Consider the following 13,162-nt stretch of genomic DNA (forward strand, 5'->3'; position numbering starts at 1 on the left):
ACATGAAGAGCCTCAGACTGTTGCTATTTGTTCTATAATTTCATTTTCTATATCTGTGTGGGATGAGAGGCACAGTGTGAGGAAGGGTGCATTTGCTCCATGGAAAGGAAAAGGCACTTTGCATGTGCTCAGAAGCACTGTCACTATATTCTGGTTTGTAAGTAGAAATAATTGCTGGCTACCAAGTCTTTCTTAAGCTCTGAATAAACAAAAAGTGTGGTTTAATTTTATTTGTTGCATTTGTGGTTTTGCCTCTCTCTAAGAAGCCAGGGAAGCATACATAGTCCCCCTTTTTTAATCCTCTAGCAAACTTTTAGAGAGGTTTATCAGGAAGATTGTGCCAAGGTCACCAGGTAACCTTTACTTGAAAAGTGGGGATTTGAATCCTGCTCTCCCCTGTTTAATTACAGTCTCTACTCATTGCACACACTTTGTTCTCAGAATCAGATAAAGGAAACCCAGATAACAGATGAAATAATAATAAATAATACTTAGCATTTATATAACACTTTAAAATATTCACAGTGTTTTACATATAGTATCTTGTTGTATCAACCCAATAATACTATGGGGACATTTCTAGACAGGCTGAGGTCAAGAGAGAACGGCACTAAGGATTTTTGCAAGTTCCTTTTGCTCCTTGAGAGAGCCAGTGTGGTGTAGTGGTTTCAGTGTTGGACTACGACTGAGAGACCAGGGTTCGAATCCCCACACAGCCATGAAACTCACTGGGTGACCTTGGGCCAGTCACTGCCTCTCAGCCTCAGAGGAAGGCAATGATAAACCCCCTCTGAATACCGCTTACCATGAAAACCCTATTCATAGTGTCACTATAAGTTGGAAACGACTTAAAGGCAGTCCATTTGCTCCTTGGTGTCTTTAGTGAATCTTCTTTAACACTGCAATTACTGCTTTTCGTCTATTGTGAATGAATTGCATTCAATTAAAATTCTGTGAAGTCTCTATTGGCTTTATTTTAAAAAAATGAAAGGCTTGTTATAAAAAAGGTTACACTTTCACCTTTATACTAAGCATATTTACTTGAAAGTAAGCCCTCTTTACTTCAATTTAACTTATTTGTAATTAAGAGCATTTAAAACCCCAATGTTTTGTGACAGTTGTAGTGCTTCTTAACTGGGCATTTTTAAAACCTGCTTTCTAGTGGGAGATAACATTCAAATCATATTTTATAGGTAAAAACCACTGCTATTCCTACAGAAAGGAATGGAAAACCAGAAAACAATACTATGAACATTAATGCTTCCATTTATGATGAGATTCAACAGGAAATGAAGAGAGCTAAAGTGTCTCAAGCATTATTTGCAAAGGTTGCAGCAACTAAAAGCCAGGTAAGGGCCTTATGAGGCATCAATGGCTTAAATTTGCTATTCATGCATTTTCAGCATCAGTTCAATATGGAGTTGATTTGGGCTGCATGGGGGGGCATGGACGTAATGATATATGGACATAATGATATATGGACATAATCCAGAAAGTGTTAATTATGATTAAGTAAACTTTAATAACAATGTAACTGGGCTTAGTTATTGTGGTATTCATGGAGTCTTAAGCATGTTTAGGTTTCTTTTTATTATGTCCTATTATAAAACTTGATGCATCTGCTAGCAATATGAGAGAACGCTACCTTCCTGTAGACCTCTCTGAAGGCCACCATTAGATACCACTAATCACAGGAAAATAATTAATGTTACTATCTAAACAGTCTACTTTGATTTAATTCATTCTCTCGTCTATTTTTTTCTTCTTGCCTCATAGCGTTCTCTGTTTTCTTTGCACCTCCAGATCTCTGAACACCTCTGTCTATTAACCTTTCCTCTTTTTCACTCCATAGCACATTCTTCATCTGCACAATTACTGGTCTAAATCACCATCTCTCTTATCCCCTCTGTTTGTTTCCTCGGTATCCTCATCTCTCAGGGCCAATTTAGACATGAAGGGAGCAATTGAAACATGAAACTACCTCAGTCATATGAAAAGGGGGATCCATTTTTAAAAGAAAGGGTACACATGAATGAAAGTGTCTCACTTTTTGATGCATACTTGGACACACTTTGATTAGTCCCATAACAAAAGATGAAAATGGATGCAAACTGGGTGTATTTGGAATTCCCCCAAAACCTGAAATAAGCAATGATTTTTCCAGTGCTTATCAATGGTTCAACCAAACAAACCAGGATCATTAGCCACCATTTGAAGTTGACTTGTTTGGACAAACTATAGTTAAAACTAGTCATAATTGGTCCTGGTTCAAGTGTAATGGCTTTGTTTGGACAAAACTCTAAACAGTGGTTAGTCTTAACTATGGTTTACTGATATAAACCAACTTCAAACCTTGACTTTTTGAAGGTGGCTAGTTTCAATAAACCATACATAAGTATAGGCATTGGACATAATATTAAACTATACTTAACTGAAAATGGAAGTGAAAGCTTTTAATGTCTGAGGAGCCTTATACTGAGTCCATCTAGCTCAGTACTGCCTACACAGACTGGCAGTGGCTCTCTGGGGTTTCAGGCAGGAGTCTCTCCCAGCCCTACCTGGAGATGCTGGAGATGCAGATGCTCTACCACTGAGCTATGGGGTGGGGAAACATGAAATCCCAAGGCTCACCCAGACTTGTTCATGTAATGCTAACCCATTACAATATATGGACACAACATTAGTACTGTGTCTGACTTAGGCCACTGACAGTGGAAGAATTTCTTTACGGCACTGCCACAAGAGGAGGCAGAAAGTGCATGAGCTCAAAGCTCAAACACATAATGCTAAACTGTAGTTGTGGGTCACCAGGAAGCAAAGTTCTTGGTTGAGGGGAGAGGAAATGCATCAAAGACACATATGCCATGTTAGACAGCCATATTTTGTCTTAATAAGCCAAAATAGAAATGACCTTTGTGCCTTCCCTCCTCCTACTCTCTGCACATCTTCAGGAAGCCTTCAACTAATAATTTTCTCTTATGTCCAAACGGGGAAGCTATGTTTACAGTGTTTAGAGCAAACCTAGACCATGGTTTGAAGTTGATTTAAGATCCTGGCTTGTTCCATAGTAATCGTTATTCCCTGGTTTAGACATAATGGGAAACCATGGTTAATAGCTGCAGAATGCTGAGAAGAGAGAAGGGGTTGCATGCAGAGGCACAAATTGATTAATTACTAAGCTGAGATGTGACAGTCCAGATTGACTCAGTGGCTATGTTACTACGTTAAACCAACCAGCATCATAAATGCTGTGTTCAGACATCAAACGAAGCTGTAATTTAGCATGATGTGAACAAGTGTAGGTGAAGCTTATGGTTGCACTCACACACCCTTCCCTTTCATGCTTTGGTGTGGCAGCAAGGAGCTTTTCCTTCCACGTTTGGTTAGGTGTAGTTTGTGTTCTTTTATGAACCAGCAAACTCTGCTTAATACTAACTATTAATATTAACTATGGTTCATTTGAAACAAACCAACTTGAAAGTTTCATGTTAGCTTGTTTCAAACAAATCATTCTTAACATTAACCACTTTTTGTCAGTTTGGAAAACATGACAAACTGTGCTTAAGCACGCATGGGTGTGAAAGCCCGTGAATTCCTTGCAGCCATGCCAGGGAAGGTGAGGAGTGTGCTAGCCCAAAGCCGGCTTACACTTGTTCACATCAGGTTAAAACTACAATGTCCAAATGCAGCCATAAGTGGAAACTAGCATTCATATAGATAAGATACTTTCCCTAATCCTAACATGGCGTTTGCCTTTATCACTGCTAGAACACACTGAGCTGAGGCTTGCAGGGAGCCTGCAGCAGGCCCAGGATCTCTCCCTTGGGTGGTTGAAGCCAATTTATACCACCATCACGCATAGTTTGGCCTTCTTGTGTCTCTGGCTGCAATCCTAAACACACTTATTATTATTATCTTTATTTATACCCCGCCCTTTTTCCAAAACTGGAACTCAGGGCGGCTTACAACTAAAAATGTGTACATATCATTTGGACATATAAAAATCTACATTTAAAATAGAATTAAACTCATTACAGCATTAAAACAATTAAACATCACCTAAAAATACCTAAAACCAATTTAAGAATAATATAATCAAACAGTAAAACAATACAGGATACCTCTAGAAGTCCCTCCGTGGCGCAGAGTGGTAAGCGGTGGTACCACAGCCAAAGCTCTGCTCACGTTCAGAGTTCGATTCCAACGGAAGGAGGAAGTCGAATCTCTGGTAAAAAGGGGTCGATGTCCACTCAGCCTTCCATCCATCCGTGGTCGGTAAAATGAGTGCCTGGCATATGCTGGGGGGTAAAGAAAGTCCGGGGAAGGAACTGGCAATCCCACCCCATATATACGGTCTGCCCAGTAAACGTCACAAGATGTCACCCTAAGAGTCAGAAACGACTCGCACTACAAGTGCAGGGACACCTTTACCTTTACCTAGAAGTCCTGTCTTAAGCAACTTCTACTCCAAAAGCCTGCTGGAATAAATAAGTCTTCACCTGTCGATGAAAGGACAGTAAAGAGGGGGCCATTCTTGCCTCCCTCGGAAGGGAGTGCCAAACCCTAGGGGCAGCCGCCGAAAAGGCCCTATCTTGCATCCCCACCAATCACACTTGTGATGGTGGTGGACTGAGAGGAGGGCCTCTCTCAAAGATCTCAGGGCCCAGCTAGGCTCATATAGGGAGACACGGTCTGACAAATAGCCTGGGCCTAAGCCGTGTAGGGCTTTATAGGTCAAAACCAGCACTTTGAATTGTGCCCGGAAACAAACTGGAGCTTTTGCAACAGGGGAGTTGTATGATCCCTGTAGCCAGCTCCAGTTAGTATCCTAGCTGCCGCTCGTTGTACTAACTGAAGTTTCTGAACAGTCTTCAAAGGCAGCCCCACGTAGAGCGCGTTACAGTAATCTAAATGGGATGTAACTAAGACATGTATCACCGTAGCCAGATCAGGCGTCTCCAGGAATGGGTGCAGTTGGCAAACTAGTCTTAACTGAGCAAAGGCACTCCTGGCCACCACAGAAACCTGGGCCTCCAAGTTTAAAGCTGAGTCCAGGAGCACACCCAAACTGCAAACCTGTGTCTTCAGGGGGAGTGTAACCCCATCCAGCACAGGCTGAATCCCTATTCCCTGATCTGCCCTTCGACTGAGCAGGAGCACCTCTGTCTTGTCTGGATTGAGCTTCAATTTGTTCACCCTCATCCAACCCATCACTGATGCCAGGCACTGGTTCAGAACCAAGATAGCTTCCTTGGCATTAGGTGGAAAGGAGAAATAGAGTTGGGTGTCATCAGCATACTGATGGCACCGAACCCCAAACCCCCGGACAACCTCTCCCAGCGGTTTCATGTAGATGTTAAATAGCATGGGGGACAAAACTGCACCCTGAGGGACCCCACAGGCCAATGACCAAGGAGTCGAGCAGGAGTCCCCCAGCGTCACCTTCTGGGTTCACCTCTCCAGGAAGGAATGGAGCCACTGTAAAACAGTGCCCCCAAGACCCATCCCAGCAAGGCGGCCCAGAAGGATACCATGGTTGATGGTATCAAAAGCCGCTGAGAGGTCCAGTAGAATCAACAGGGACACACTCCCCCTCTCCAGTTCTCTGCGTAGGTCATCCACCAAGGCGACCAAAGCCGTCTCTGTCCCATAGCCAGGCCTGAAACCAGACTGAAATGGGTCCAGATAATCCGTTTGATCCAGGAATCTCTGGAGCTGGGAGGCCACCACACGCTCTATTACCTTGCCCAGGAATGGAATATTAGACGCTGGCAGATAACTACCCATTATTGCGGGATCCAGGGAGGGCTTTTTCAACAAAGGCCTTAACACTGCCTCCTTTACCAGAGAATAAGTTCCATTGAAATCAGTAAGACATTTTTTGGAGTAAATAAGCATAGGACTGCACTGTAAATGTGTATCAGTTTGCCCTTACAGAAAATCTCATTTGTCATTCAATTGAAAAAAAATATGTTGGAGCCCTATAGTATCTGCATGGCATTTCATCAACTTGAATAATCTGGTTCTGCCTGCAAAATGACTACATCATTCATTAGTCACCCTTGTCCTCAGATTATTTATGAATAAATTAAATATCACCAGTCACAATAAAAAAAATCATTGGGAAACTCCACAGTTTACATATTTCCTTTATGTAAATTACCCATTTATTCGTACCTTCTGTTTCCTGTCTTTACCAATTTCCGATTGAAAAGAGGACCTGTTCTCTTATCTCATGTTTGCTGAGTTTCCTTAGCAAGAGACATAGTCAAAGGCTTTTTGAAAATCCAAATGTTTACCCACTACTACTGTATCAATAGTCTCTTTTAGTACCAGGCATTCCAAACTTGAGGCTTCTGTCATTTGCATATAAATATTTATATATTTTGTCCCTCTTTAACTCTGTAATTTTTTGTGTGCTGCTTTTATTTTGTATTACCTTTCATTGGGTCCAGTATAGCAGTTTTCACTTTCTTGCCCCATTTTGATGACAGAGATCATTTAGATCATCAGCATCATCCCTAAAGGTTGATGTGTCTCAAACTGGATGCTTTCTCTTTACATGCTAACATTGCCCCAGAAACTGTTTAAATGCAGTTGTACAAGCTTTTCAGTTTTAAGTGCCCATAGTCAGGTTCCATTATAATACAAGTGATGCCTGTATTATATCTATGGGTTTAATATAAACTCCTTTTTTTAAAAAAAAATGTTGAGTAGAAAGTCTGTGTGCAGAGTGAAGTTAATTTATTGCTGGAGACATAAGTGGCATGTTGGACTTTTTGTTCATATAGCTGTGGTGCCCAATTCTTGCATGTTCACTGTAACTAGCTGTACATTCTTGTTAGCAATGCCATTAGTGTTTTTGAAACACATGGCTAAAGATTGTAGGCATGAAATTATGAGGAAACGGCAGTTAAATGCAAAGTTGATCCGAGAGGTAGATCATCCTTAGTTGTGAGGTCAGATAAAACACAGTCTCCCTAAATGATCAACTTCTTACAATTACCCAAAAGGGTGTGCGTGTTTTAGTTCTAGCTTGATTGATAGACTATGGTTTCTCTATTCGGAGTGTATTTTGGACTCTGTTCTTGCAGTTTGTTTTGTTATTTAAGCTTCAGCTTTGGAAATATCTGCAGTTGGGAGTCACTCCATCTTTCATTATATAGAAAAGATGTTTCTTTTTAAAGTTATATTCTGTAAGGAATACTTACAAGGATATTTTGGAAATGTTATATCAAAATGATTAAACTCAAGCTGTGGACTGTAAAAAATTATAGCTTTACAGGCCACATGCCTGCCTACCCTTCAATCACTGTCAAAGTGATAATTTCTGCAATAATATGTTTCTTTTATTGTGGGATTCTAAACACCAAGTGCTGTTTAAACATTAAACGGAATTGTTTATGTTAGCGCTGTACTCACTGTGTCATACACCAGGCCACTATAATCTCTCATGGAATGTAAAAATTCTGTCATGAATCATGGCTTGTGTATTGGAAATTACTGTAATTTTGACTGGAAATTACAGGGCTCTTCAAATGTTTCTAATTATGATAGAATGTTAACCGTGACTTCAAACCTATGAGCTTCTTTAGATGTCTTTTATTTTCATGCAAAGGTTATGCATTAAGAAGAAATATATGTTGTCAGCACCACTCTGTGTTACCCATCCTTAGTCTTTTGTGCTTTACTCTGGATATTGTAGGTATAAAGTCACTTGGTTGCTTACTGTTTTTCTGTAGTTGATAACAAGGAATTACACCCATCCTTGAATTCTACCTGTACTGTAAAAACCAATTGAACAGTTCTCTAATACATTTTAAATCTAGTATGTCTTTTATTTTATTTTTTAAAAAGGTAACAGTAATTTTAAGAAATAGAGAGTTTACATATAGTTGAAAATGATCAACCTAACGACAGTATCAGGTGATATGAGAGCACCTCTAAACTTCCTTGAAAGCATGTACAAAGTGTACATTCCTCCAGTTATTACTGACCTAAGGATATTATTACCTACCTACCTATCTATCATCATCTGCTTAATGTTAGAGAGCACTTTATACAAGAGGTACCATTACTGACAGCCTATTTTAATTTTTAATTGCACGGTTGGCTTTAATTTTAAAGAAAAAAATATGAAATTACTAGCTTTTTATTTCCAGATATTGTTCATGTTGCCTAATTATCTCTAGTTTGCGTTCACATCGTGATTTTCTTTCTAGTGTTATTTGATCAGCATGATTCAGTTATGCAGTATTCTAGACTTTTGAGGCTGCAATCCTATACACAGATAATAGATCTTACTTCTGAACAGATATGTAAGTCTTCTGACTATAAAAAGCGATTTGTCAATTCCAGAGTGGAAGCCACATCTAGGGCTTCTGCTGAGGAAAGACAATTTAAAGTCCAGGAATGTGCAGTAATCTTAAGCAAGTGTGCCTGAAAATAGTATCCATTGCCTTGCAAACTCTTGTTGTAGCCTTCCAAAATGTTTACATACCATGCATTCTTTGCTGAATGGATAACTGAATTTTTGAATGCTGAAAATTGCATTGTTGAAATAAGATCTGTTAAAACAAGCACGTCAATTACCTTTATACAATCAAAATTTAAACAAATGGCTGATGCTGCGGCCACATAGTCTTCTGGGTAGTTGTAAGAAGCTGATGTGGATAGTGAGCACAGGATTTAGAAATCAGAAAAAAACTTATTAAGAGTATGAGCTGTTAACCGTGGGTCAGCCTGCCTTGGATGGTGTTGGACTCACCTTCATTAAAGGTTTTTAAGCAGAGGTGGATGGTCACCTATCACAACTGTTGTAGTACTGGATTTCCTGCATCAGCAGGGAGTTGGACTGGATGACCTTTGAGGTCTGTCCAAGTGTATGATACTATGTTTTCCTGTTGAGAACAAGGATAAGGCATATATAAAGATACAGAATGAAGTAAAGAGTCTTCTCTTTCATTTTAATCAAATAATCATTTTGTTCTTATAGAAACCGTCATAACTTTCTGCCTTTTTTCACTGTCACTGTTGCAATACTTTTTTATGCATGTAAAATAGACAGTTGCCATTTGAGTGCCATCAGACATTCCCCCCTGCCATGCACAGTGTGGCATGAAGAATACTTTTTTGCAAGGCTGTTTCTCTTCCTTGTGATGTTGGACTAAAGTGGATACTAAATGGGACCTAAGTACATAACACTTTAAGAGGAAGTCTGGCAGTGAATTGTGGTTTAGGCAAGTCTAACGCAGAGTTTTGCTTTTACAGTGCCATCACTAGAAACAGCTGTTGTTTGGCAATTTGAATAGCACTATATATGGCCTGCTATTTCCCAAGAACAGATCAACTTATTACTTAGTTAATATCATGATATTGCTTAAATTACACTGATATTAATTGCCTGGGATGAATGTTTGATAGTATTTTCATGTTTCCATGAAGAACTGGCACATCATATTGGATAATCATGAAAAAAAATAGATTGGTATCATAGCTTTGATCTATTTGTTGCATTGTAGTAACAATCCTCCTTATATTAGTTTTAGCACCAAATGCTATATTCAGAATAAGCAGTGTTAATATAATTTTATTTTGTCCTATCTAAGACAGACATTACCGGCTGAGGTTTTTAAAATAACATCAGATTTCCACAGCTGTAATCTGCTAGTGAGACTGCAAAAATACAAAATTGGCATGATCCAGGTTGAGCTAAGGACTTACCATCTTACAGATTTAATGATTAAGTACATGCTTGATTTTTTCCTATTTGAACTTTTGGGACCGAAAACTGCTTAACTGACTTGATTGTAACCAATATATCTTTCCTAAATGTGTCTATGCAGCTGATACAATGAATAAACAAATAGATGCATAAATAAATAATTAAAAGAACCACCCCTACATACATAAGAGAATTATTTCTGTTATTGAAATGTAAATAGACCACAATGCATGTAAGAATTTTAAATGCATTGCATTCTATCATGTTCAGTGATTCGTTGGATTTTATTAAGCTGTTTTAAAAGTTCAGTTTGCATTGAACATTCCTATGTGGAACAGAGTGCTTGCTGCAGTGTAACAGTATTCAGTACTTGGCTCTTGTTTTATACATTTGTTTTTATAATGTATATAAGTACTGCTTGTACTTTCAACAATCTGATACAGCTAGAGATAATGTTGGCCCACTCTGTTGCTGCATGTTAAAGTATATTGCTTAACTTCCGGCCCTTCTGTCTTTAACATTCCAGTTATTCAGTCACTTATACCAGCTGAAATTAATAGATACCCATGGCTTAGTAGTGAACTTCATACTATTATATGAGCATTTTAATTTATGACACTCTATTAGAAATGTCCAGGGCTTTCCTTCTATTCAAAGTTTCCTTGTAAATGCTGTGTTAAAGAACATGGTAGAAAAGTTGTGCTAACACTTACTATGAAATTATACACTTCTTCTAAAATTATATGTTGTTCTTGATCGTTTTCCCGGATCTCTCTCTCTCTCTCTCTCTCTCTCTCTCTCTCTCTCTCTCTCTCTCTCTCTCTCTCTCTCTCTCTCTCTCTCTCTCTCTCTCTCTCTCTCTCTCTCTCTCAATCTGACACACACACACACCCCTTCTTTTTCTTACATTCAGCTCATATTTTCTCTCCTCTGCTCTCCCTGTGCGACTTCATCTCTGATTGGACCACAGCGATCTGGAATCCTTGCTCCTGCCTTTCTGCTGCCTCTGATTTATATTTGTATATTTCCCACAGTATTGTTAGTTACTCTGTTCTGTTAGCGTTTCTCACCTGCTTATGGGCCTGGATACTAGTTTAACAGACATTGTAGTGGGAACTTATATTCATAGGGTAGCTTGTAAAGTCGGTAACTTAGTAGAATTGCTCAGTGTTTGCTTGAAAATGCAGATACCCTGTTTTGCCCAGACAGGCACATGTTGAATCTAGGCTATTAGGTTTCAGTTACACAATAGCTTGTTTCAGTATTGTAGTGATGGGCCAAAACTGATGTTAGCTTACTTTTTTCTGTAGCTTCTTTACTGACTAGCTATATATTTGATTGTGTTGTAAACTTTTGAATATTGTGCAGCTCTTTATACATGATTTTTGGAGCGAAGATAAAATAATACAAAACTAATAAAAGTGCAAACTTGCAAAATATGAGGGAGGCATCTCACTCTCAAGCACTCCTTTGTGGCTCCCTAAGGTAAGGCTTGTCAAGTCTTGGCAACACTCACAATATATGATTGATTGATTAACTCACTCCTGTCCTCAAGGAAGAGATATAGAGAGTATATGATTTCCTTGTTGGAACAATTTCCCTGGTTACTGGTCTGTACTATCCAGGCATAACTATAAGTGCTGGTCATGATGTACAAAATTAGGACCAGGTTACCTGCAAGACTGAATTCTCCCATACTAGTCTGGCCAGGTTTTTAAGAATCTTCAGGAGAAGGTATTCTTTCTCTCCCAGATAACTGAAGAGCATTTGGCAGGAACTCAAGATAGGTTCTGAAACTTGATTGCCAAGGAAGGCCCGTAGCTTATTCTGTGATGACCTTCTACTGGGAATCAAAAAGAAGCCTTTGTTCCACAAGCCAGATGCCTTCAGAGTGAGAGTCTGCAACTGGCAGAAGGCTGGCCCTCCCTGAGTGTGAGAAGGGAGGAGTAGATGTGCCCTGTGTGAAATATATTAAATGGGTTTGACTGTTCTCAATTCTCTCAGAGGCCTACTGGTTCAGGTAGGTTTTGTTGGTAGACTCTTGTGTCCAAATCAGGTGTTTAGGAGGAGTCTTAGTAGGGACATGCGTGATGCCATTCTAGTTTCAATGATCATGGGTAGAAGGAGATATAGCCATGGGAAGGTGGTAAGCTACCATAGAAGATGAGAGCAAGGCTATCTACAGCTTGTTCCTCACTCCCACTCCTCCCATGGATGGGTTCCTTGTTGCTATGCCCACTGGCCTGTGGGTGCTGTTGTTTAACGCCCGGTTGGTACACAATAAGACCACACTCATCCATGATTTGATCATGGATGTGGGTTCCGATTTGGTGTGCATCCCTGAGCCATGGGAAGGAGTTGATGTGAACCAGCTTTGCCCACCTGGATACTCTGCAATACCAGCACAGGCTGCAGGGATGGCAGGGAGGGGTTGCTCTGGTCTACAGAACTTCCACCTCTGTCATCAGGAAACCACTCTGTCATGGAGCTGGCTGTGAGAGCCTGCACCTGGTGTCAGGCCAAGGAGACAGTAAACTAGGGTTGCTGCTGGTATACCATCCACCCTGCTGTCCGACAGCTTCTCTGACTGAGCTTGTGGAGGCCATTTCAGCTGTGGTATTGGAGGAGCCCAGAACGATAGTCCTGGGTGATTTCAATGGCTTTGCTGAGGCTGCCTCTAGCCATGACAAACATGGGGCTGTCTCAAGTTGTCACCAGCCTGACACATAGGGAAGGGCACACCCTCGACTTCGTTTTTGCTCCAGATGGAGGAAGGAGTGGTCTGGAGATGGGAGGTGGATGTCACCCCATTATCATGGTCAGACCACTTCCTGGTGAAGTTTAGACTTATGGCTCTGATCCTCCCCTGCAGGGGTGGTGGTCAGATTAAGATGGTCCACCCCCGGAGACTAATGGAATCCGCTGGATTCCTGAATGCCCTGGGGGAGTTCCCAGTAGATAGAGCAGGTGACCCTGTTGAAGCCCTTGTCACGCTCTTAACACAGTTTCCCCTGAGCGCTCTCTCCAGCATTGTGGACCGTGGTTTGCACCTTGGTGCACCAGTGAGCTAAGGGCAATGAAACAGGTTGGATGACAGCTAGAGCACAAGTGGCGAAAGACATGCTGTGAGGCTGATCGGACACAAGTAAAATGAAAATATCATAATTGTGCCTACTGTTTGGCCATGAGGGCGGTGAAGAAGGCCCACTTCTCTGACGCCATTGCATCCTCAAGTAGCTGTCCAGTAGAGCTTTTCCATACTGTCAGGGGTCTGTTGACATCAACTCCAGGAAATAGAGTTTTAGACCATTCGGAGGCTCACTGTGAATTGCAAGGCACATTGAGGGTAAAGTTGCTCACCTCCATAGCAGTCTTGATGCCCCATCCACATCTGCTGTAGTCCCCAGTGAGGTGTCCAGTGCAACGTCTGCTGCAACG

The 13,162-nt window shown here is 40.6% G+C and overlaps 1 protein-coding gene across 11 annotated transcripts in view; it reads left to right on the plus strand.

Annotated features, from left to right (window-relative positions):
• Positions 1 to 13,162, plus strand: part of SATB1 (SATB homeobox 1) — a 185,473-nt gene that overhangs the window by 124,832 nt on the left and 47,479 nt on the right. For 10 of the 11 annotated variants that reach the window (XM_061586745.1, XM_061586754.1, XM_061586748.1 and 7 more), the window contains one exon: positions 1,194 to 1,349. The exons of the other annotated variant lie outside the window; for it this stretch is intronic. In XM_061586745.1, the coding sequence (XP_061442729.1) occupies positions 1,194 to 1,349 (156 nt within the window). The remainder of the gene's footprint in view (positions 1 to 1,193; positions 1,350 to 13,162) is intronic. 11 annotated transcript variants of the gene reach the window in all.

Source organism: Rhineura floridana, chromosome 10 (assembly GCF_030035675.1).
Source record: "Rhineura floridana isolate rRhiFlo1 chromosome 10, rRhiFlo1.hap2, whole genome shotgun sequence".
NCBI lineage: Eukaryota > Metazoa > Chordata > Lepidosauria > Squamata > Rhineuridae > Rhineura > Rhineura floridana.